This window comes from Carcharodon carcharias, chromosome 1, assembly GCF_017639515.1.
Source record: "Carcharodon carcharias isolate sCarCar2 chromosome 1, sCarCar2.pri, whole genome shotgun sequence".
In the NCBI taxonomy this organism is placed as follows: Eukaryota; Metazoa; Chordata; class Chondrichthyes; order Lamniformes; family Lamnidae; genus Carcharodon; species Carcharodon carcharias.
Window position 1 is genome coordinate 374,866 of NC_054467.1, and position 25,268 is coordinate 400,133.

Below are 25,268 nucleotides of genomic sequence, written 5' to 3' on the forward strand. Positions count from 1 at the left end.
GGGTTCCGCCAGGGCCACTCGGCCATGGCCCCATTGCAGCCTTAGTCCAAAACATTGACAACAGAGCTGAACTTGAGTTGAGGTGAGAGTGACTGCCCTTGATATCAAGGCCTCATTTGACTGAGTGTGGCATCAAGGAGCCCTAGCAAAACTGGAGTCAATGGGAATCGGGGAAAACTCCCTGCTGGCTGGTCATACCTAGCACAAAGGAAGATGTTGTGGTTGTCGGAGGTCAGTCATCTCAGCTCCAGGCATCACTGCAGGAGTTTCTCAGCTGCTCCTCGTCTTCAGCTGCTTCATCAATGACCTTCCCTCCATAATAAAGTCAGAAGTGAGGATGTTTGCTGGTGATTGTGGATTGTTCAGCATTATTTGTGACTCCTCAGATGCTGAAGCATCCCGGGCCCATATGCAGCAAGACCTGGACAACATTTAGGCTTGGGCTGATAAGTGGCAAGTGGCCCCAACTTCACATTCCTGTGTACCTCCCGGTAACCTTTGACTCCCCTTTTAGTCAAGAAGCTATCTACCTCTGCCTTAAAAAATATTCAATGACCCCGCCTCCACTGCTCCCTGTTTTTAAACTGTCTCCCCCAGTTCTAGTCTCCCCCACAATGAGAAACATCCTTTCAGCATCAAACCTTTCAAATTTCCTTAGGACCTTGTATATTAACCTCTCAATCTTCCAAACTCCAGTTCGTACAAGCACATCCTATCCAACCTTTCCTCATAATATAATCTACCCCCATCCTCGGTATCAGTCTAGTGAACTTTATCTGAACTGCTAACACATTTCTTTTGTTTATTAAATAAGGAGACTAAAATTGTACACACTACTCCAGATATGATCTCCTGTACAACTGTAGCAAATCATCCCTACTTTTATGTTCCATTCCCCTTGTAGTAAACACCAGCATTCCATTCTCCTTCCTAATGACTAATTGTACCTGCAGACTAACTTTTCCTGATTCTTATACCAGGGCACCCAGATCCTTGTGTACCACTGATTTCTTCAATCTCTCCATTTAAATAAAATGCTGCTTTTGTTCTGCCTGCCAAAGGTGAAAAGTTCACATTTTCCCGCATTATACTCCTGCCAAATTTTTGCCCACTCACTTAACCTATCTATAGCCCTTCGCAGACTCCTTATGTCCTCCTCATAACTTACCTTCCTACCTATCTTTGTGTCATCAACAAATTTAGCAACCGTACATTCGATCCCATCATCCAAGTCATTGATACAGAACTCACCAAGGCTCCTTTGACAGCACCTTCCAAACCCATGACCACTACCATCTGGAAGGACAAGGGCAGCAGAAAGATAGGAACACCACCAGATGGAAGTTCCCCTCCAAATCACTCACCATCCTGACTTGGAAATATATCACTGTTCCTTCTCTGTCGCTGGGTCAAAATCCTGGAACCCCCTCTCTAACAGCACTGAAGGTGTCCCTACACCACATTGATTTGCAGTGGTTCAAGAAGGCAGCTCACTGCCACCTTATCAAGGGCAACTAGAGATGGGCAATACATGCTGGCCCAGCCAGCAAAGCCCACATCCCATAAATGAATCACAAAAATAGTTGAGGCCCCAGCACTGATCCCTGTGGCACTGCACTTGTCACATCTTGACAATTGAAAATTACCCATTTATGCCTTTGCTCTGTTTTCTGTTGGCTAACCAATCCTCAATCCATGTTAACATTACACCCTACACCATTAGCTCTTATTATGTGTAGTAACCTTTGATGTGGCACCTTGTCAAATTCCTTCTGGAAATCGAAGTACGGCACATCCACATGTTACCCTTTATGTTTATTGTTACTTCCTCAAAGAATGTCAATAAGTTGGTCAAACATGATTTCCCTTTCACCAAGCCATGTTGATTCTGCCTGATTGCTTTAGAGATTTTCTAAGTGCCCCACTATGATGTCTTTAATAATAAATACCAGTGTTTTCTCTATAACAAATGTTAGGCTGGCTGGGCTGTAGTTTCCTGCTTTCTGACTCCATCCTTTTTTGAATTGAACAGTCACATTCACTATTTTCCAATCTAATGGGACCTTTCCAGAATCTCAGGAATTTTGAAAATTTAAAACCAATGAATCTACTATCTCAGTAGCCACCGCTGGGGATGAAGTCCATCAGTACCTGGGGACTTGTCAGCTTTTAGTTCTAATAATTTTCTCAGTGCCTTTCCCCTGGTGATTGTAATTGTTTCGAGTTCCTCCCTTTCGCTTCCTGATTCACGGTTATTTCTTGGGATGTTAATCGAGGTTGTACTTCCTGTAGTTTGTCCATTTTAAAAATGAAACTTGCATGATCTGAAGATAGCGATTGAGAAACATGAATGAATTCTTCAAATGAATAACTTTCCACGGAGTGGATCTCTCTTGTGGTCACTTCCCTACTCTTCTTTTATACCTCCAATTCTTCTAAAAGCGGCCCTGAAATTTTGAATGCTCACTAACTCACTGTTTCACTCTTCCCCAAACTGAGTACAGTGACTAGAGTGCTGATTCCTGGCCACATGTAGAAATGGTCATGTGTCATTTATACAATGTAATCTCTCCCTCTCTCTCTCTCTCTCTCTCTCACAGACTTTTGCTGGATTATGTGGCGCCTTGTTTATTGTATTTGGAATTTTGGGTGCATTTGTGTTTGGCCTGTACGTGGACAAAACAAAGAAGTTTATGGAAACCACCAAAATTAATTTTTGCTTGACAGCTTTTGCCAGTATTGCTTTTGCGCTGGTAAGTATTTCTTCAGTGTTACCAGTACAACCGATACACTTCTACTGCAAGTTAAAAATTGCAAGCGAGAATCAGCACCAGGAATTTGTTGCCATTTTGGTCCCTCTGACTGTCCCATGGTAATTTCTACATTATTTGATGAAAACAACCAGCAAAGCTCAGCTTTCTTGCATTGATCCCAGATTTGTGGAGAAACACACAGCAGTTACCAGGAAAGGTTCTGGATTTAAATACCAGGATAGGAATTTTAAACATGAACCTCTTGTGTTCTCGTAAGCAGATGTAGGTCAGAGAGCAGAATTTGATGTGAGACAGGATATAAGCAGTTGAGTTTTGGATGAGCTGAAAATTATGGAGGGTAGAAGGGGGGAAGTTGGCCAGAAAAGCGTTGGAATAGTGGAGTCTGGAAGTGAGTGGTATGGATGATATTTTAATGGAAGCAGGTGATAGAGACATAAGTAGATGGTCTTCGTGATGGAGAAGATTTTGGATCAAGTAGGGCACCAAGCTAGCAAAGAGTTTTGTTTAGCCTGAGACAGTGGATGGGTCAGGAGAGGGTAGAGACTTATAGTAGAAGCTAAAGACTGTGGTCTTGTTCTTCCCTACGCTTAACCTGAAAACACTATCATTCAGGAATCAATGCTGGACAAGAAGCCTTAACATCACAGACAGTTTTGGGGTGGCTGCAGCAACGAGTGCCTCGGTGAGCACTTCTTATCAGCACCAGACTCCCAGGTCATGTTCTGACAGCGTAAGCTGGAATGTGGCTGAACCCAGCAATGAGGCAGGTTGATATTGATGTGTCACAGATGCTCAACGAGACTGGAGGAAAGTGACCAATCTTTGAAATAGTGAATAACCTTCCTGTTTCACTCACTGGATCAGTGACTCCAATCATTGGGCTCAGGGTGACAGTTGTCTTGAATGGCAACTTGGTGCCACTTATTGGAATGGTATAAATACGTCTACAGTAACTATTAATAGATAAGACTCAACACCAACTGATGCTGGGATATTAAACATTTGAGGCTTCACTTACAGACAAGAGTGCAATAGAACAACTGGTTTGAATAACAAAAACAAAAATTGCTGGAAAAGTTCAGGTCTGACAGCATCTGTGGAGAGAAAGACCAAGTTAACGTTTCGAGTCCGTATGACTCTTCAGAACTAAGAAGTAGAAATGTGGTGAAATAAAAACTGTTAAAGGGAGGGTGGGACAGTTAGAGCTGGGTAGAAGGCCAGTGATAGGTGGAGGCAAAGGAGAAATTGCCACAGATGTCATAGACAAAAGCTCGAAGGAGTGTTGATGATTGCAGACTGGGTGAGCGCTTTGCAAAACACCTTCGGTCTGTCTGCAAGCATGACCCAGACCTCTCTGTCACTTACCATTTCAACACTCCACCCTGCTCTCATGCCCACATGTCCGTCCTTGGCCTGCTGCATTGTTCCATTGAAGCTTAACGCAAACTGGAGGAACAGCACCTCATCTTCCGACTAGGCACTTTACAGCCTTCCGGACTTAACATTGAGTTCAACAACTTCAAATCATGAACTCTCTCCTCCATCCTCACCCCTTTTTTTGATCCCCTTTTTTCAATATTTTTAAATTTTTATATATATAATTTTTTTCCCTACTTTTTTCTTATTATTTATAAAATTTATTTCCATTCATTGTTCTATCCCCACCTTTTAGCCTATTTAGATCTTTTTCCCACACAGTCCCCTCCCCCCACCCCCACTAGGACCACCTGTCACTTGCTCATTCTGCTTTCTACTCTTAATGTCACCATTAGCACCTCCTTTAGTCAGTATCACCACCATCAACACCCCTTCGACCTTCTGTCTATGACATCTTTTGCAATCTCTCCTTTGCCTCCACCTACCACTGGCCTTCTATCCAGCTTCACCTGCTCCACCCCCACTTAACCAGTATATATTTTACCACATTTCTACTTCTCTTTAGCTCTGGAGAAGAGACAAACGGAGTCGAACCGTTAACTCTGTCTTTCTCTCCACAGATACTATCAGACCTGAGTTTTTCTGGCATTTTTTGTTTATGTTTCAGATTTCCAGCATCTGCAATATTTTGCTTTTATCTTAGTTTGAATAACATGCAAGAAAAGATTGGACACAGATGACAACTGGAACTGAGGTGCCAAATCCTTGCAGGATGGCTTGCTTTGTCCTGGAGGTGAAAGGATGAATTAGATTGTTTCGATTGGATTAGTTTAGCAGTTTACGTAGAGAGTTCTGATGAAAGGTTATCAACCTGAAACTTTAACTCTGTTTCTCTTTCCACAGATGCTGCCGGACAAACTGAGTTTTTCCAGCATTTTCTGTGTAGAGAATTGTCTGGTTTCACTTGAATTGTTTTATAAACTTAACTTGAGGAAACTCCAAAGGATTGGGAATTGTATCTGTGTTACTATCTTGGTATTCTGCATTTTCAGGTTTCGCGAATGAGAGACCAGCCTTATGGACTGGCTGTGGTGTGTTCACTTTTTGGGCTCCTTGGGTTTTCCATCTATCCAGTGGGAATGGAGCTTGGTGTCGAATGTTCATACCCTGTGGGGGAAGCAACCTCTGCTGGATTAATCTTCGTCTCTGGGTAATTCATCTTCTATTACATTTGGCTTTCATTTAATTTTCCCAGTGACTTGTTTCCCCCCTTATCATAGAATCTGAAGTTACACCAGAAAGATGTGCATTCAGCCCGTACCACCTCCACAGGTTCCTGCTGTGCAACTGCAGATGTTTGTTCCGGGCCCCGTTTCCTAGTCTTGCCCCATATCCTTTTATATCCCCTTTTGTAAATATTTATCCAAATCTCTGTCTAGATACACATTTGTAGCAAATCATTCCATGTTACAATTAACCCGGCGTGGAAAAAATTCTTCCAATTTCTCTCTTCACTCTTGTGTTTAGTGCACCACAGGATTTCCACTTGAATAATTTCTTATAGGTGCATTTAGTTGCTGGTCATCGCTTCACCTTCAGGAGATGAATGCCAAAGAGTGAGGAAGCTGGCAGTAGCTCATGTTTACTTAGACTATTTTGGCTAAAGCTTATCTTCAAATTTAACCCATTTCCTGAATAGAGCCATTTAAATTGCTTTGCCAAAATCAATCACACGGAGATTTGATGCTGCAGCAGGTTCTATTGATTAGGTTTGCAGTTCTCATCTGGGATGCTGATTTTCTAGAAGTCAGTGAGTTTGTGAATTGGCCCAGTACCAGTGAACCAGCCGTGACATCAAAGTTTCTGCTGTACAATATCATTTTAAAGTTCCTCAGCTTTGTTTTCTCCCAATTGCAATGGAAAAGAGGAAAAAAAACAGGCATTTATATACCACCTTTCATCATCACTGGACATCTCAAACTTCACTTGCAGCCAATGAAGTACTTCTAAAATATATTCACCGTTGTAATGTAGGAAATGAAGCAGCCAATTGCACACAGCAAGCTCCCACAAACAGCAAAATGGTAATAACCAGCTAATCTGTTTTTGTGATATTGATAGAGGAATAAATATTGGCCAGGACATTGGAGATATCCCCCCCGATCTTTGAAATAGAGCTATGGGAACTTTATGTCCATTTGAGAGGGCAGATGACACCTTGGTTTAACATCTCATCAAAAGGCAGCACCTGTGACAGTGCAATATTCCCTCAGTACTGCACCAGAGTGTCAGCCTAGATATTTGTGCTCAAGTCCTGGAGTGGGACTTAACAACCTGGAACCTTCTGACTGAGGCAAGTGTGTTACCACCTGAGCCACAGTGTGTACTTACACTCCTAATGCAGTGACTACCTCTCCAATTTTTCATTTCAGGCAACTCCAGGGGGCATTATTTATTCTTCTGTTACCAGCATTGGCTCGGCCAGTTACTAGTGACGGTTCTGCATGTCAAGTTGGAGTGGGAGCAGCACTCGATTGGACAGGTTAGTGTGGCATTCTGCATCTTGAGAATCCAAAGCTAATTACTAATATCTTTTTTATTTGTTGAAGCACAGAGGCCTTTTTCAACTTTGCTCAATGTACTTCTTACTAGGCTGGAATTCACCAGCTGGTTAAATAGAAGACTTGTTATAATGTATATATTATTTGGGTCTTGGTGGAAAGTGAGGGAAATGGTCTCTTGTACAGTGCCAAATGATCATGATTATCAGTGCACCAGATCTATGATGGAACAATTCAACTTAATGAAAAAGGTGAATGTTACGCTAGTAGGTGCTGTGATCACCCTGCTGCAGAATGCAGCCGGCTAAGGGCAAAAACTCGGCTGTCATATCTACAAGTCCGTTACATGGTAAGAATAAAGATTGTTGCCAGACAAATCTTTAACCCTTCATATTACCTCTTTGTCAAGGACCACCCAGCCAGTCGGGGTGAACAATGCCTACGTTTGGTTCTCTGTCCCTGTATGAACTAGTTCCTAATGCATTCAGCACACCAACTTCCAAATTGATTACATGTAGGCTGAGTGAGTTAACCCTTTTTTTGTCAAATGATCAAAGATAGACAACAATTATTTACTAACTGTAGAATCATGAAATAAATAGGTTCTTAAAACAATTTAGTTGTGTCAACAGTAAGCCAGTGTTAACTGTTTTATTGATTATCAGTATATTGTTATGGACAGAAGGGGGTTAATTTAAACAGCCCTGATTTCTCCCCTCATCCCCCTTTATAATCAATGGCTTATTTCCCAACCCCTCAGTTTCGGTGTGATCCAATTTCAATTATAATCCCATAGATTAGGGTGAACTAAAAGGGCTAGTTTATTTGCAGATATTCAAACACGGGAGGGGGGAATGCAACTTGTGCCCTTTGTACTCAAACAGTAAAAAAGAGATACAGAAAAGAAAGATTTACAGTGCAGAGACCACAGAGAAAAGAAATATTGTTTCACATGGGTTCCAGAGTCCAGAATCAATGTCCAATGAGGTATTCCTTCACGGAGGTCAGCAGGTTGAAAACCCATGCTGTATAATTCATTTTCCCAGTGGTGTTGACTTCATACCATGAGATAGGCATGCTGAGATGAATCAGTCTTGTGGGTGATGGTACAGAAGTTCCAGTAGGAACAATGTAGATGGGGCCAGATATTCAATCTGGGCAGGGCCCTTTTTCTGTGATGCTGCTGGTTAATAGTAAAATGACAAACTGTGATTTTTCAGTTGCATAAGGCAATACTACTTGTTTCACAAACTAGAGGCCCATGGTACATGACTCTCACCTCTCCATATTATCTTTGACAAGGGATGTATATCCCTCATCCAGGTTCCCGAGACACTCTCAGACTCACTTAGGCACAGGCTGACTCACTCACTCGTGCACATGCCGGCTTGCGCCCTTGCAGAATCACTTGTGCACACACTCGCAAGTGGACTCGCTCACTCGTGCAGTCTCTTGCACCCGCGGACTCAGGCCTGGGAGGTTTGGACACTTCACATCAGGAGGAATTTGCAATGATGCCAGGCGATCCCCCTCACTCTGCCCTGTCTGAGACTCTAGGTGAGCCGGGCGGGCTCTGTTGTTGTAGCTCCAGTTCCTCATGGGTTCCCCAGCCCACTTGACCATCTTGAGCCCTGTGCTCCTTCAGGGGATTGGCACCCTCATGGGAGGGTGTGAGAGTGACCAAAGGCAGAGAGAGTGCGCACTATGAAAACAAAGGAGAAGCCACTCACCTTCACACTACCCACTGCTCCTTCAATCAGAAACAGGCTCCCAGAAAACATTGGGAGAGAAATTAGCAGAAAACATGGGACTGAAGTGACCTGTGATTGGAGGAGCAGCTCCTTGCAGACCTTTTCTCTGAACAGCTAGTCCCTGGGTTACAAACAGAGGCTTGGTGGGCCGGACTATGGCCGCAGGCCGTATGTTGGACAAGTCTGCCCTACATGGTGTATACTGCTATACTGCTGCCACTATGCATTAGTGGTGGGGGGAGTGAATGTTTAAGGTGGTAGATGGTGTCAAGCTTGAGTGTTGTTGGAACTGCACTCATCCAGGCAAGTGGGGACTATTCCATCACACTCCTGACTTTTACCTTGTAGATGGTGGACAGGCTTTGGAGAGTCAGGAGGTGAGTTACTTGCTGCAGGATTCCCAGCCTCTGACCTGCTCTTGTAGCCACAGTATTTATATGGCTAGCCCAGTTCAGTTTCTGGTCAGTGGTAAACCCCCAGGATGTTGATGGTGGGAAGTTCAGTGATGGGAATGTTGTTGAATGTGAAGGGGAAATGGTTAGATTCACTCTTGTTGGAGATGATCATTGCCTGGCACTTTTGTGGCACGAGTATCACTTGCCACTTAGCCCAAGCCCAAATGTTGTCCAGGCCTTGCTGCATATGGATACTGGTTGATTGCTTCAGACAAAGGACATGAAGTTTTTTTCATTGTGTTTGTAATAGTAGTTTATCAATGAAATAATAATCTGTTAATATATTCTTAATTTAATAGTTCCCACGTTGGTGTTGGCTGCTATCTGTAGTTTGGAGGCTTGCTGCTTTGCACTCTTGTTCCATACAGAGTATAGGCGAGTCAGTGCTGAAGACAATGAGGATGCCTCTGCTCTTCTTCATGGAACTGCGACTGAATGACTGTACATTTACAGGGACCATGTCTGTTTTCAGGAGGCCAGAAAAGCCATTTTATTTTTAAAATATTTTGAGATGTTTTATATTACATATCTATCTGCTATCTTCCTGTTTTTAAAGTAAATGGACACTGAAGCACAACTTAATTCCCAATCAGTCTGTTTGCCAGGTATTTTTTATCTTTGATTTTTCTAATTTACCCTTTTTGCGTATTTTTGAATATGTAAAAAAAATTTTAAAAGAACATTTATTGTAACTAGGAGTGCCAGATCTTACAGATCAATTAATCATTTTCAATACTGTGATTTGAGAGGATTGAGTGCCCAGCTCCCAGTTTAAACAACTGTTCACAACTATTGATCATAATTGATCACCCAGCAATATTGCATTCTAAAAGAGGGTCGTGTATCTATCATACCTGCCTAGCTGAGAGTGTTGCATTCAGTTATTCCTGTACACTCATGAAATACGGTTCAATAGGAAGTCACTTTTTGATTCATAAAGCAGCAAATGTGGAAGGACAATTTTGGAAAGTGATTAATGAGCAGGAGAAACAAATACAAATTGTACTAAATGAGCTAGTGGGGAATGAAAATAGGAATTAGCAACTAGTGAATTTTACAAGAAGACACCTCTGCTCACTCCTGTCAGTTTGTCAGAGAATTCTGCAGCAGTGGGCACAAACTTCAGTTGTGTTGGAAATGGGAGCATAGTTTGGTAGCTGTGTTCTGAGCTCCTTTGTTGTCACTTAGAGCATGGACCAAGCTGATGGTTTATAAGGCCTGTATTCTCAGTACTTTGCTGCATGGCTGTGAAACAGGAAAACTCAACGATCAGGAAGCTCAAGAGATTCTGTCTTTGCTGTCTGCATGCATTATGGGTGCATCATGGCAGATAAATGTGGCAATCTCCTCAAAGACAGAGCTCCCCATTTTATCAGCACAAATCGAAGGTGGTTTTGGTGGATCGGGCAAGTCCGGAGGATGGGAGACGGTTGCATACCAAAGGACCTTACTGTATGGTGAAGTAGCCGGAGCTGGATGACCAGTGGGACGCCCAAAGCTCTGCTTCAAGGATGCTTGCAAATGTGACATGAAGGCCCCAAACATCGACTGTGGCACCTAGGAGTTACCACCTGGTGAGAGAGGGCAATGGCAACGCCACCTGTGGGCTGGAATGATTTACCGCAATGACCCCCAGTGGTTACAGCAGCTTGGTGACAGGCGCCAATGCCAAAAGCAACAGCCCAAAATGTCACCTGTGGCAGAACTTGCCTCTGGAGGATTGGCCTGTTCAGCCATCAGCAAAGGTAGACCACATGAAGATCCCCCCACTGAAATGGATTGTTTGCTGCATGCCTAATGTCATATGTATATATCATTGGAAAATATTTTTCTTTTAAAATAGAGGTTTAGTCTGTGGGTGTGTCTTAATTGGATTAAAGCCAGCTGGTCTGGGTGCTTTGATGTGCACTAGTTTTGAAATGTAAGAGAGGGTAGAGGGCATTTGCATTCTTTTTGAATAGAGTATTCAAGAAGTGGGGTGAATTCTGGCACCTAGCCAGCAGAGACCAAGCAATATGTTTATATTGCTAATAAAATTTGTACTATGGAAGGGGTTTTATAGTTAGAGGCTGGTGATACAAAGAGAATTTACATTCAATGAGCTGTGCTAGGTATAACTTCAGTTTTGTGTGTGCAGGGCAGAGGCAATGTAAGATCAAAGCAGCTGTAAGCCTCCAACTGTCTCTACAGGAACCAGAGTTCCTAATTTTCAATTCATAAAGTGAAAATGCTTTGCCTGGTGTTTGGTTAAGTCTATGGGTTGCTATTGCCTTAATGGAGATTAGTTCGGGAATTTGTTAAAAGTTATGATAGTAATTTGTAGCTATGTGTATATATTTAATTTGTGTAAATTAGTAAAGTGTTTCATTTAGCATAATATAAAACCTCTTGAGAACTGTTGGCATGATTCCTGAATCTCAAACATAACACTTAAAATTATAGGTTATGACAGTTGTTTAAAGTTTCCCTCTGGGATTTTTAAAAAAATAACTCCGCATTACCAACTGCTTGGTCATAACATCTATCGTCTCTTGTAGATGGAAGGATGCCAACAAGAGGATGGAAAACACCTTGAAGGTGTATTGTGCTGACTTTCATGCCTCTTAATTCTGTTAAACATTTTATAGAGTGTGAGAGAGACCAAAGCTGAAGGCTTCCTGAGTAGAAGTGTGAAGGTCAGAGTGAGTGATGAAGTGGAACCATCCTGGACTACAGGACAAGCCCTGCTTCCCTCAACAGGAATCTCACATGTTGGCCCCATTGAATATAGTCATTGAAAAATGCTTGGTCAAAGAATTCAAGGATCTGGTCATGTCATAAGCAAGGGTCCAGCACAAACAGTGAATTTTACCTTTCCTTTTGAGGGCACCTAACAAACATCCTGCTTGTTCATTTGTAATTTGTTGGATTAGTTGCTGGAGCTTTTGCTTCTACATTGGAACTTTCTGGAGACTGCATTTGTCAGCTTGGCTCAGCTGCTAACATTTGTTTCTGAGCCAGAGGTGCTGGGTTCAAACTGCAGCCTAGGGTTTGAGCACAAAATTGTGACTGAAGAGTGAAAGAGATGTTATCAGCTCCTTGGGACGAGGTGTTACATCAAGACCCCATCATTTTTCTCAGTATTCCTCCATGAATTGCCACCAAAATGTATTCATTCATTTTGTTTTTGTTTAAGATTTTGCACTTTGCAGGATAGCTGCTACACAGTAACAGAGAAACTGTACTTCAACGTAATTTATTGTTAACAGTTTGTGATAAGGTGCAATATAAGTGCAAGTTCTTTATAGGGCTGTGGGGGAGTTTGTAGTTTTAATTGTGCCTCTCTTCTGACTAAATGCTGTTGGCCAACGACCAATGGGATAAATCGCAGTCTTTTGGATATAGTTAGAAGGATATGGGACTATAATGTTATTGCTATTACAGAGACTTGGTTGAAGGATGGACAGGATTGGCAGATAAACGTTCCAGGATTTAGATGTTTCAGGCAGGATAGAGAGGGATGTAGAAGAGGTGGGGGAGTTGCACAGCTGGTTAAGGGGAATATCACAGCTGCACGACAGGAGGTATTCAGGAAGGCATATGGCATGCTTGCCTTCATTGGCAGGGGTATTGAGTATAAAAGCTGGCAAGTCATGCTGCAGCTGTATAGAACCTTGGTTAGGCCACACTTGCATGCAATTCTGGTCACCACATTACCAGAAGGATATGGAGGCATTGGAGAGGGTGCAGAGGAGGTTTACCAGGATGCTGCCTGGTCTGGAGGTTATTAGCTATGAAGAGAGGTTGGAGAAACTCAGATTGTTCTCACTAGAGTGACGGAGATTGAGGGGCAACTTGATAGAAGTTTACAAAATTATGAGTGGCATGGACAGAGTAGATAATCAGAAGCTTTATCCCAGGGTGGAAGAGTCAGTTACTAGGGGACATAGATTTAGGGTGAGAGGAAAAAACTATAGAGGAGATGTGCGGGGCAGGTTTTTTACACGGAGGGTAGTAAGTGTCTGGAATTCGCTGCCAGAGGAGGTGGTGGAAGCAAATACGATAGTGGTGTTTAAGAGGCAGCTTGACAAATACATGAATAGGATGGGAATAGAGGGATACGGACCCCGGAAGTGCAAAATGTTTTAGTTAGACAGGCAATGTTATCGGCGCAGGTTTGGAGGGCCGAAGGGCCTGTTCCTGTGCTGCACTTTTCTTTGTTCTATATTGATGTTGAAATTTGATATTTGGCCCTCTAATGCTTTACTTGGAAAGGAGTTTTGTGGAGGCGAAATTTGGTATGAGCTGGTATGCATGTGTTTAACCTTTGCTCATCAGCCTTGGCCTCAGCCCTTCTCACATTATTTCAGACCCTGCAGGAGTCCCCATTTCCCCATTGTTACACATCTTGCAATGAAGCCCTTGCTCATGAATTTGCTATTGCAGCTCGGGCATAATATTTGTCCTGTGTGATATGCTTATTACATTAAAGGTGCTAAAGACAAATTATTGCCCTACTTTCCACATGGACTGTGTTTTGTTGGTGTATATCAAGCAGTGGTAATTCATGAGGTGTAAAATCTGTTGGACCAAGTCAGAATCAGAAGTCCTAAACCCTGTGCTGTCTTCAGGAATTTGATCTTTCAGAAAAACAGATAAAATTGAGCTTTTTGGGTGTGTAGTTATTTTTATTCGTTCGTGGATGTGGGCGTCACTGGATAGGCCAGCATTTATTGCCCATCCCTAGTTGGGAATCTAACCAGAAAAGCTGATAGTGAGCTGCCTTCTTGAGCCGCTGCAGTCCATGTGGTGTAGGTCCACCCACAGTGCTGTTAGGCAGTTCCAGGATTTTGACCCAGTGACAGTTAAGGAACGGCCGATATATTTCCAAGTCAGGATGGTGTGTGGCTTGGAGGGGAACTTGCAGGTGGCGGTGTTCCCATCTATCTGCTGCCCTTGTCCTTCTAGATGGTTGTGGGTTTGGAAGGTGCAGTCTAAGGAGCCTTGGTGAGTTCCTGCAGTGCATCTTGTAGATGGTACACACTGCTGCTACTGTGCATCGGTGGTGGAGGGAGTGAATGTTTGTGGGTGGGTTGTCAATCAAGCGGGCTGCTTTGTCCTGGATGGTGTCGAGCTTCTTGAATGTTGTGGGAGCTGCACTCTTGCAGGCAAGTGAGGAGTATTCCATCACACTCCTGACTTGTGCCTTGTAGATGGTGGACAGGCTTTGGAGTAATTCAGCAATGGTAATGCCATTGAGTGTCAAGGGGAGATTCCCTTTTGAAATGTCAATGTTTTCAGGTTTTTATTGTGTTGGAATGTCTGTGCTTTCTCATATATTTTGGACTTGTGAATCCAACTTTCCTGGATTCTGAAGGATTTCCATAACTACTTTGTCTAATTTACTAATGTTTTGTGGGAATTCTTTCAGATCTGGTATGGGTCTAATTTCTTCCTGCTTCAGTACAGCTTCACTGTGTGTACAGGAATGTTACAGGTGTCTGCGGAGAGAGATAGAGAGAACTGTGCTTGTTTCTTTCTGACTGAAAGTGATAGTTTAGATAGAGATCCCGAACAGCTTTCCATCATTTACAGATTCCACTCCAAGTATTGATTAAACCTATCTCCATCTGTTTTTCAGTTTAGTTTCCTGCCTGGATCAATTCAACTCTTGCTGATTTTGGCTGCATCTGAATAGGTTGTAGTTTATTTTTCTGGGGTCTCATAGTGTTTTATTTGTCACAAACTGATTTACTTGCTTTTTATTTTTTTCATCCATTTTGTTCACTACCCTGCCTGAAAGTGTCATTCCTTTGATGCAGTTTCATAGGCATTTCATAGAATCGTAGTTTCCGGGACAAAAAGAGGCCACTTGACCCATCGTGTCTGTGCCAGCCGAAAAACAGCCACCCAGTCTAACCCCACTTACCAGCGTTTGGTCTGTAGGCCTAGAGGTTACCACAGTGAGTTCCAGACCCCCCTCCCCCATCCTTCTGGATGTAAAATCTTTCCCCTCCAGCATCTCATTCGTATGAGCATTATGCACATGTTAACTTGTGCAAACAGAACCAAGTCAACAATGGAATACTTTTGTAGCTCAGTCCCGGTCTTACCCATTCTCCACCCACGTACAGTTCCAGCCATGATTGACTGGTAGCAGTCTGGAGTAGGAATGCAAACTGATGTCAGTTCTGTCGAAGGGTCATGAGGACTCGAAACGTCAACTCTTTTCTTCTCCGCCGATGCTGCCAGACCTGCTGAGTTTTTCCAGGTAGTTCTGTTTTTGTTTTGGATTTCCAGCATCTGCAGTTTTTTTGTTTTTTTGTTTTTATCTCCTAATGGAGACTTGGTTGAGATCAGTTAATTCACCATAGAGACCAAACTTTCCAATCTCACTCAATAAAACTGGGGTGTGTTGTTTCATTTGTATTTGGCTGATTGTTTTATTTATTTATACATAATAGCTATAGACTATGTTCAAAATCCCAAATAGATAATGACATAAGATTGTTCAATACCACAATGGACTGTTGTTATCTTGCTTCTTTCAGTTTAGGTTGGGGCTGCAGAATGGTAAAGCCTGGTACGGGGGCAGTGATGGGGAGAATTCTCTTCAATCTGGGCTGCATTTCCACTGAAGGCAGAGTATGGTAAACAATTGCTCCCGATGCTGATTATCTCTGCAGATAGCTGATCCAAATGCAAGGGAAAATGAGCCATGAAATTTAAAGCGAAACTAAACTAAGATAAAATACTAACAAAAATTTGCTTCCAATGCAATCTTGTTTTGGATTTAAAGGTCATTGATCATTTGCTGACCACTTCACTATCACTCTGTAACATCATTAAACATTTTTTTCAATGAAGACTTGTCATCATTTGTATATTTAAAACCATTTTGAAAAGTCAGCTTTGCCTCAGTCCCTCTGAAAATGTGTAGCAGAACCAATGAAGTCAAACCAGTGGGTTACCAGTTAGACTGTAGCCGTCTTTTGCTTATTTTATGAAGTTAGGTTGAACAGGCTGGGTCTATACCCATTGGAGTTTAAAGGAATGAGAAGTGATTTCACTGAAACGTATAAGATGATGGGAACTTGACAGAGTGGATACTGGGAGGATTCTTTCCCCCTTGTTGGGGAGACAGTTTAAAAGTAAGGGTCTCCCTTTTAAGACTGAGATGAGAATTTTTAGTCATTAGTCTTTTGAATTCTCTTCCACCGAGAGCAGTGGAGGCTGGGTCATTGAATAGATTCAAGGCTGAGTTAGATTTTTGATTGACAAGGGGTCAGGGGTTATGCGGGGCAGACAGAAAGGTGGAAATGAGGCTACCACCAGATCAGCCATGATCTTATCAATGGTGCAGTAGGCTCAAAGTGCCAAATGTCTTACTCCTGCACCCAAGTCCTATGTTCCATCGCCATCATCTGAGCTTATTTGGAGATTTAAAATGTTAAAGTGAACGTATTTAATACTCCTTAATGCTGAGAGCTGGAGATCTCCAAACGGTTTGGAGACCCAAGACAGATTTTCACCATGATCTTGCATAAGTGCTCCCGTTGTTTCTCAGTCTGATGAGTCAGAATTATTTACCACACAGAAGGCAGCTGTTGAACCCATCAAGTCCATGCTGGCTCTCCATGGAGCAATCCAGTCAGTCCCATTCCCCCACTCTATCTCCGTAGCTCTGCAGGTTTCTCTCCTTCAAACACCTATTCCATTTCCTTTTGAAATCATTGATCATCTCTGTTTCCACACAGCGCCCCCCCCCCCCCCCCCCCCCCCCCCCCAACCATGGGCAGCGAGTTCCCAGTCATTAGGAACTCAGTGTAAGAAATGTTTCCTTACAACTTCCTTGCATCTTGTCCAAAACATTTAAATCTGTGTCCCCTGGACCTTGTTACCATTAGCTAATGAAAATAGCTTTTCTTTGTCCACCTTATCCAAGAGATCGTGTATCACATCTCCCTTCAAACTCTTTTGCTCCAAGGAGAAAACTCCACTTTTTGCAATCTAACCTTTTAACTGAAATCTCTCATCCCTGCAGCCATTCTGGTAAATCTTCCTTGTGTTGTTTCAAGGACTTCCTAAAGTGTGGTGACCAGAACTGGATCCAGTATTCTAGTTATGGTCTAACCAGAACTTTATAAAGATTCCGCATAATTTCTCTTGCTTTTTTTTTTATTCAATACCTCTGTTTATAAAGACCACACTTCATTTGCTTTACTAACTCTGGTCTCATTGAGTTTCCACCATCAAAGATCTATGAACCCTCAGGTCCTTCTGTGCTGGAACACTCTCTAGAATGGTGCCATTAAGTCTGTATTTCCCCTCCCTATCCCTTCTGCCAAAATGCATCGCCTCTCACTTCTCTATATTAAATTTCATCTGCCACTTGTCTGCCCATTCTGCTAGTCTATGTCATGTTGCAGTTGATTGATATCATCCTCTCTGTTTGCCATACCTCCAGAAAATTGAAATTTTACTGTATTTCATTAACACACTTGTTTATATGTATCGAAAAAGTGACCCTAGCACTGACCCTTGGGAAAATCACTGTCCACCATCCTCCAAACTGAAAAATCATTTACCACAACTCTCTTTCCTGTCCTTAAACCAATTCTTTATCTTTATCCTTCATGTCCGGCTGAGATTGTGCTGGGAAGACTGTAGAAATTGAAAGCTTTTGCCTTTATTGCCAGATTTTGTATGGCAAGTGCCCTGGGCAGGACTTCATACAGCGATACAGCACAGGAAGAGGCCATTTTGCCCATTAGTGTAGCTGTTTGAAAGAGCTACCCAATTAGTTCAACCAGCCAACCAGATCCATGTGTGATTATTTGTTTACCAAGCAACCACTTAGCACAATTTTAATACATTTCATCCATCCCAGAGCTTCATATGGGACACTATCAGATGTCTTCCTGGAATCCAGGTAAACAATATCCACTGGCTCTACCAAGTCTGTTATCTTGAATAAATATAATGAATTAGTCAAATGTAACCACTTGCTCCTAAAACCTAACTGTGTAAGGTTTAAGGGTTAGATTAGCTGAAAGATGTGGTCAAGAACTCGTGATTTTAAGGTAGTTTATTAAGTAGCAACAGTTTAGATAAGATACAGAAACTAAGTAGAAAGGAAAAGAATATGACTTACGCCAGGTGAGAGTGGGTTACTGATCATGGAGGGTCAGCACATCATGTTGATTTGTAGCAGCATTCTGCTCAGTAGCTGAAGTGTTAGGAAGCCCTTCCCCAGTCTTCCATCTGAAGAAGGTAGCTGTCTGACAAGGACCTCCCCTGCCTCTGAGAATCCATTAATATACTTTATTTCTAGGGGCTGATTGTTTACTCTACATCAAACACTTGTTCTAATAGCTCTGGACAGTGACTGTGCCCTGCCCATCACATTAATCTTTTAGTTGACTTCATGCTTAAGGCCATTTGTTTGTCCTTACCAGACACTTGTGTAGCTAAGAGGCTACAAGAAGCTGTCCTAGCAACTTAGGAATTTCTTTTTTTTTCGTTTGTGGGATGTGGGCAATGCTGGCTAGGCCTAATTGCCCTTTTTCATTTTAAAAGTCAACAACATTGCTGTGGGTCTGGAGTTATATGCATGCTAGATGAGGTAAGATTTCCTTCCCTAAAGGATATTAGTGAACCACATGGGTTTTTAACGACAATCGGCAATGGTTTGTTTCATGGTCATCATTAGACTTTTTATTCCAGATTTTTATTGGATTCAAATTTCACCACCTGTGGTGGGATTGAAACCCGGGTCCCCAGAGCATTACCCTGGGTCTCTGGAATACTAGTCCAGCGACAATAGCACTGACAAAATCAACATGGAAGCCTGAACCAGGAGACCTCGACATTTCTTGGGACTGTTTGTGTTTTTCCAGAGAAAGAAAACAGCTTTCTGCCAGATAGCCTCAAGCTATGCCTCCTAATTCTATAAGCATTTTATAATAGTCTAAAAAAAACCATTTCTTACACTGTCTTGGATTAGCTTAATGATTCTTGTGTATAATTTAGGAAGTTTACAAAGTTTCAAGCAGTAGATTTTTGAAGGTTTCACTTGTGCAAGTGTTGTTTCAAACTGCTGCATATTCACTAACTTCTTACATAATAAAACAACACAATTTCACAATTCCCAGTTTTATTTAAATGAAGATGTTCTTGCCATAGATTTTTCATTGATCACAATTACATTCAAAAGAAGTGATTATATGACACTCAGTGCAATTTTTTTTACAACACAACAACAACCCATTTACCCGAATTTCAAAATATACACAATTGCTATAATTAACATCAAATTATGGAAATTCTTGCTCCGAGAAATTGATGGTGGAATGATGAGAATCTGATGAGGTATGTGTACAGTATATTAGCCACATTGAACATAACACATTGAGAAACATTCCCAAAGGTTTTGGTCTACAAAAAGGAGATCTGAAAACTAACGTTACATGAGTCAAACTAAGAAAAAAATAAATCATCACAGGTAAACAGTAAGTAAATATATTTGTATATCCCACACTTACTTTAACAGACATTTTGAACATAAACTGAACATGTTAAAATGGATTCCAGCAGTTTAAGAAAACAAATGAATTTGCTACCAATCTAATCTGACAGATGTCTGCAATATATATATAAATTACTCATTTACCCAACCCCAGAATTATTTGCGTATGGAAAACACTGGTATTTTGATCAGAGAATTGTTCTGTTTAACCGTTTTCAATTTTTTGTTGTGTAATTCAGTTCTAATCCCACTGATTGGGACTGTAGAAATCTGACAAATGCCTAGGTTATTACAGTTTCTTTGTAAAATGTGATGTTACATTAAAATTCTACACCTTCGCATCAGACAATATTGTAAAACAACCATCACCAGACAATGGTAACAATCTCCAATTTTGAACAACAGTATCTGGTAATAGGCTACAATATAGAAATATAGCTTTATACTTACTGTTCGATGCTGACCATAATAAACAGCCACTTACTTCATGATTGCAACCAGTTTATAAGAATAAAGCTACACCCAACTATAGAGCAGGAGTCATTTTTCTAAAATAAAAGTGATGGAAAGCAGTTATGTCAGTTCTCAGAAAAAACATGTGGCTGACTAAGGAAGATGGACTGGCTCACTTGCTTTCTTAATTTGAGGTCTTTTAACTGACTGATGATTCAAGTTGACAGTTGTTACCTAGATGTTTTAATCTTAGCATTTTGTTTGACATCACTTATGCCAATTATCAATCTCATCCAGGAAACCAGTAACCACGAACCAGAATTGTTGCCTGCTCTGCAGCCAGTTACAATAATTACAAACTTCTACATCATTGGCCAACAGAACCATTCCAAGCTTTTTAGTCTGAACTAAAGTGCCCCATTTCCTTCAATCTTGTGCCATCAGTAAAAACAACACTTGCACAAAAAGGACAATGTAAATCAAAAGGAGCTTTTTCTAAGTGTAAAACACTGTGGTGGAACAACACACAGCTTTAATTCTCAGAGCTGCCTCTCTTCATTGGCCAGTAAAATGATGAAACATTTCTTTTCCCTCTTCCAGGAAAATGTGTAAATCCTGGAAGACCTAGGAGATAAATAAATACCCAATGTACAAAATCAAATTGTGACTTGTTGAGTATGTGATTACAGAAATGTGTGTTGGATTCATTAAATGCTATGTTATAAACTAGCAAACCAATGAATATCTTTTGTGTATCTACAAAAATACTTTCTCTAAAGTTCCTACACAAGTATTATTCCCAGGAAACTGAAAACATTAGCATATATATCAATCCACAAAGCTTTAAACAGCATAACAAAATAAAATTGCCTCTGTGAAATCAAAAGGTACAAATATGTAATCAATATTTTTCAAAAGGCATGAGTATTGCCAAAATACAACTCTAGAATTTCAAAATGTAAACATTTTGGAACTGAGAAAGTTAATGTTTTCCAATGGCTGCAGTTCCTCATCACTGAAGGTGCAACAGAAATGCTAAACCTTGCTTTTTGCAAAGGAAAACATCCATTTATTGTAATATTTTCCTCATGGCAACTGTGGAAAGATTGTAAAGTTTTTTAAAAACTGTATTTAGTATGAACTAATTAGGATTAATCACTCCAGTAACACCTAACAAAGAACTTAATTTTCATTCATTTAGCTACATACATGAAACTTCATAGAAACACTTGAGCGAAATCAATTTTAGGAAAATGAAGAAATAATTCAAATGTACAAGCTTTAAAATTACACCACAGCCCTTACTATATCCAACTCAACTGAAAGTTTACTCTTCATCATATCCTTTCCTACAGCTGGACAAACTGAAATTAAGGTGAATGAGAAATCTGGAACTAAATTAAATTTGTTGCAAGGAGGCTGCTACATATTAGTGTAGACAGAGTTTAGTCTGGCTGTGAACTGAATTAAACAAGATTATATTAAAATTGGAATAAAATACGTATTACTGGTATGACTATTTAATGGCCCCGACACTTCTCCCCAAAAAAGATCTTGATGAGTGTTAATTGTGACAGCGGCGATATTTGTGGTACAAAACCCAGCCGATTAATTCCCAAATCTCCGAAAATGGCTCTTATGTTTTTGGATGGTATGCATTGATACAACCAGAAATGTAGAACCCGTGATACTATATCATTGTGTTTCCCTTTACTAGCTTCCTGTTTACAAATAACCAAGATCCAAACATTAGCTTTTCAAAAACATCATTTTGGCTGCTGCCAGTGGCACTGATTCTGATTCATGAATATACAATGCAGCTTACACGATATATATATATATATACACACACACACATATATCTGTATATTCTTGCTAATATTCTAGGCACAATATTATCAGCAGCAAAAGTTGCCTTTTGTTCACTAATGTTGGATTTAGCTAGGTAATAATTTCATTGGCAAAGTCCCTAAAAGAATGTCTACATGCAACACTGGAGAAAATGTATGGTTGCATTAAATTGGAATGAATCTGAAATTCTTATGCAGGTGGGGGCAGAGTTGGTTACACACTTTCATCAAAGTGTACACTCAGGATAATTCACCGTTTTATTGATTATCCCATTGATTTTATAAAATATGAATAGTGTGTGTGTTAAATTACCTTTTTTAAAGGATTACATTAATATCAAATCATATTCTATCACAATAGTGTGGACCTGCTAGATAGATTGTCATTGCTTCTACATGTGAATATGATATATCCCTGAATGTTCCACTGCCCACAAACATTATCATTATTCTTGCACAAAATTATTTTCTCTTTCAAAATATTTATTTCATAACACACTGAGCTATACAGTGTTAAGTTCAAATATATCTGCTCACTCCACGAAAAAAATCAGAAGTAAACAACTTGGAATGTCTTTCTACTGAAAGATGTCAGATGTATATAATTGTAGGAATTTAAATCTTTTCATGGGATTATGTCTGGGTCTAAATTAGGACAGTCTCTGGACTGATTTGTGAATGTTTCAAAGTAAGAGACGAGCAGTAACAACCTGGAATACAAATGTTCCCTTAGCCACTTTTACGTGGTTTGCTTTGTATGTCATGAGCTGAATGGCACAAGTAGAGCAGGCAGTAAAGCTCAGAACTGAGAAAAGTCACTCAGTTCAAGTCCACTTCAGTCCAGATCAGGCCCTTATAATGGGAAACATTGAGGCATTTCCTATACATGAGTAAAAGATATATCTCCATTTATCAGCCATTATTTTGATAATAATTCCACTGTTCAGTTTACTAGAGGAAGAATATTTTGGCTAAATCACTTAATTGTTAACTTAGCACCTGCTTATGAGGCCACCGTGTTGGGATATCAGATACTTCACTATAACAGGAAACTTTCCAGTGAAAATGTGCAAATAAATGTCAAAAATATTAAAATGCGAACTGCAGTGATCTAAAATGATTCAGCATATAATCTTTTGATTATGTGGTCATACTGCAAGTCTTTTCCAAACTGTTGCTGCCACATCACTTCTCAGTTGCCCATTTCTGAGGAGGTCAAACTCTCAGCTCTTGCATCTTTGAAACTACCAGTTTGCTTCTTCTGTTTCTGTTTACATTTTTTCAACATGTGAACCTGAAAATAAAAAAATACAGGACCTCACAATGGGTAGAAAATGGAACCAAGCAATTTTCAAGCCACTCAACCCTATATACTGCCCGAATATGTTGTCTCCTGTATGAAGAGACCAATTCACTTATGTTAGCTCAGCTGAGCCAGATTGATGCTTAACCTCTGATTATGGTTCAACAACACTATGTGGTGGAGATTCAGGGATGGTAGTGCTGTTGAACAACAAAGGTAGATGTTTAGAAACTCTTTGGAGATGGTCATTGCCTGGCACTTATGTGACACAAATGTTACTTGCCACTTGTACCTGGACAACATTCCGGCAGATAAACCAGAATGTTGTCCAGGTCTTGTTGCCTATGGATACGGACTGCTTCAGTATCTGGGGAGCTGTGAATGGGGCTGAACATTGTGCAATCCTCAGCGAACATCCTCACTTCTGGCCTGATGATGGAAGGAAGGTCATTAATGAAGCAGCTGAAGATGGTTGGGACTAGGACACTACTCTGAGGAACTCCTGCAGTGATGTCCTGGGACTGAGATGACTGACCTCCAACAACCACAACCATTTTCCTTTGTGCTGGGTATGACTCCAACCAGCGGAGAGTTTTCCCCCTGATTCCACTGATCCCAGTTTAGCAAGAGCTTCTTGATGCCAGACTCAGTCAAGTGCTGCCTTGATCTCAAGAAAAGTCAATCTCAACACGCCTCTAAAATTCAACCCATTTGTCCATGTTTGAACCAAGGCTGTAATGAACCAGAAGCTGAGTGACGCTGGCAGAATCCAAACTGAGCATCAGTGAGCAGGTTATTGCTAAGCAAGTGCCACTTGATAGCCCTGTCAATGACACCTTTTATCACTTTACTGATCATCAAGAGTAGACTGATTGGTCAGATTGGATTTGTCTTGATTTTTGTGGGCAGCAAATATCCAGGCAATTTTCCAAATTGTCAGGTAGATGTTAGTGTTGTAGCTGTACTGGAACAGTTTGACTAGGAACGTAGCTAGTTATGGAGCACAAGTCTTCGGGGTTGCCAACTCACACAGGACATATTCCTGGAGGTTTCATCACATGACCTTCCATCTCCAAATGCCCTGTCCCTCAGTCACCATCTTGTCCCGTCCCTCAGTCATCATCTCGCTCTGTCCCTCAGTCACCATCTCGCCCTGTCCCTGGTCACCATCTCGCCCCGTCCCTCATCACCATCTCGCCCCGTCCCTCATCTCCATCTCGCCCTGTCCCTCAGTCACCATCTCGCCCCGTCCCTCAGTCATCATCTCGCCCTGTCCCTCAGTCACCATCTCGACCCGTCCCTCAGTCACCATCTCGCCCCGTCCCTCAGTCACCATCTCGCCCCGTCCCTCATCACCAGGTCGCCCCGTCCCTCAGTCACCATCTCGCCCCATCCCTCAGTCACCATCTCGCCCCGTCCCTCAGTCACCATCTCGCCCCGTCCCTCAGTCACCATCTCGCCCCGTCCCTCAGTCACCATCTCGCCCCGTCCCTCAGTCACCATCTCGCCCCGTCCCTCATCACCATCTCGCCCCGTCCCTCATCACCATCTCGCCCCGTCCCTCAATCACCATCTTGCCCCGTCCCTCAATCACCATCTCGCCCCTCCCTCATCACCATCTCGCCCTGTCCCTCATCACCATCTCGCCCTGTCCCTCATCTCCACCTCGCCCTGTCCCTGTTACCATCTCACCCTGTCCCTCAGTCACCATCTCGCCCTGTCCCTCAGTCACCATCTCGCCCCGTCCCTCAGTCACCATCTCGCCCCGTCCCTCAGTCACCATCTCACCCTGTCGCTCAGTCACCATCTCGCCCTGTCCCTCAGTCACCATCTCGCCCTGTCCCTGTTACCATCTCGCCCCGTCCCTCAGTCACCATCTCGCCCCGTCCCTCATCACCATCTCGCCCCGTCCCTCATCACCATCTCGCCCCGTCCCTCATCACCATCTCGCCCCGTCCCTCAATCACCATCTCGCCCCGTCCCTCAATCACCATCTCGCCCCTCCCTCATCACCATCTCACCCTGTCCCTCAGTCACCATCTCGCCCTGTCCCTCAGTCACCATCTCGCCCCGTCCCTCAGTCATCATCTCGCTCTGTCCCTCAGTCACCATCTCGCCCTGTCCCTGGTCACCATCTCGCCCCGTCCCTCATCACCATCTCGCCCCGTCCCTCATCTCCATCTCGCCCTGTCCCTCAGTCACCATCTCGCCCCGTCCCTCAGTCATCATCTCGCCCT

The 25,268-nt window shown here is 42.0% G+C and overlaps 2 protein-coding genes across 3 annotated transcripts in view; one reads left to right on the top strand and one right to left on the bottom strand.

The window, feature by feature from the left end:
• slc49a3 (solute carrier family 49 member 3) overlaps positions 1–12,431 on the top strand; it is a 53,342-nt gene extending 40,911 nt beyond the window's left edge. For both annotated transcript variants that reach the window (XM_041197677.1, XM_041197687.1), the window contains 4 exons: positions 2,601–2,753; positions 5,204–5,361; positions 6,584–6,693; positions 9,218–12,431. In XM_041197677.1, coding sequence (XP_041053611.1) covers positions 2,601–2,753; positions 5,204–5,361; positions 6,584–6,693; positions 9,218–9,357 — 561 coding nt within the window. In that variant the 3' untranslated portion in view covers positions 9,358–12,431. The remainder of the gene's footprint in view (positions 1–2,600; positions 2,754–5,203; positions 5,362–6,583; positions 6,694–9,217) is intronic.
• Positions 12,432–19,036: 6,605 nt separating this feature from the next.
• The window catches only part of LOC121280181 (diacylglycerol kinase theta), a 197,539-nt gene continuing 191,307 nt past the window's right edge, over positions 19,037–25,268 (bottom strand). Inside the window, exon 23 of the mRNA XM_041191910.1 lies at positions 19,037–23,022. Within this exon, the coding sequence (XP_041047844.1) occupies positions 22,921–23,022 (102 nt within the window). The 3' untranslated portion in view covers positions 19,037–22,920. The remainder of the gene's footprint in view (positions 23,023–25,268) is intronic.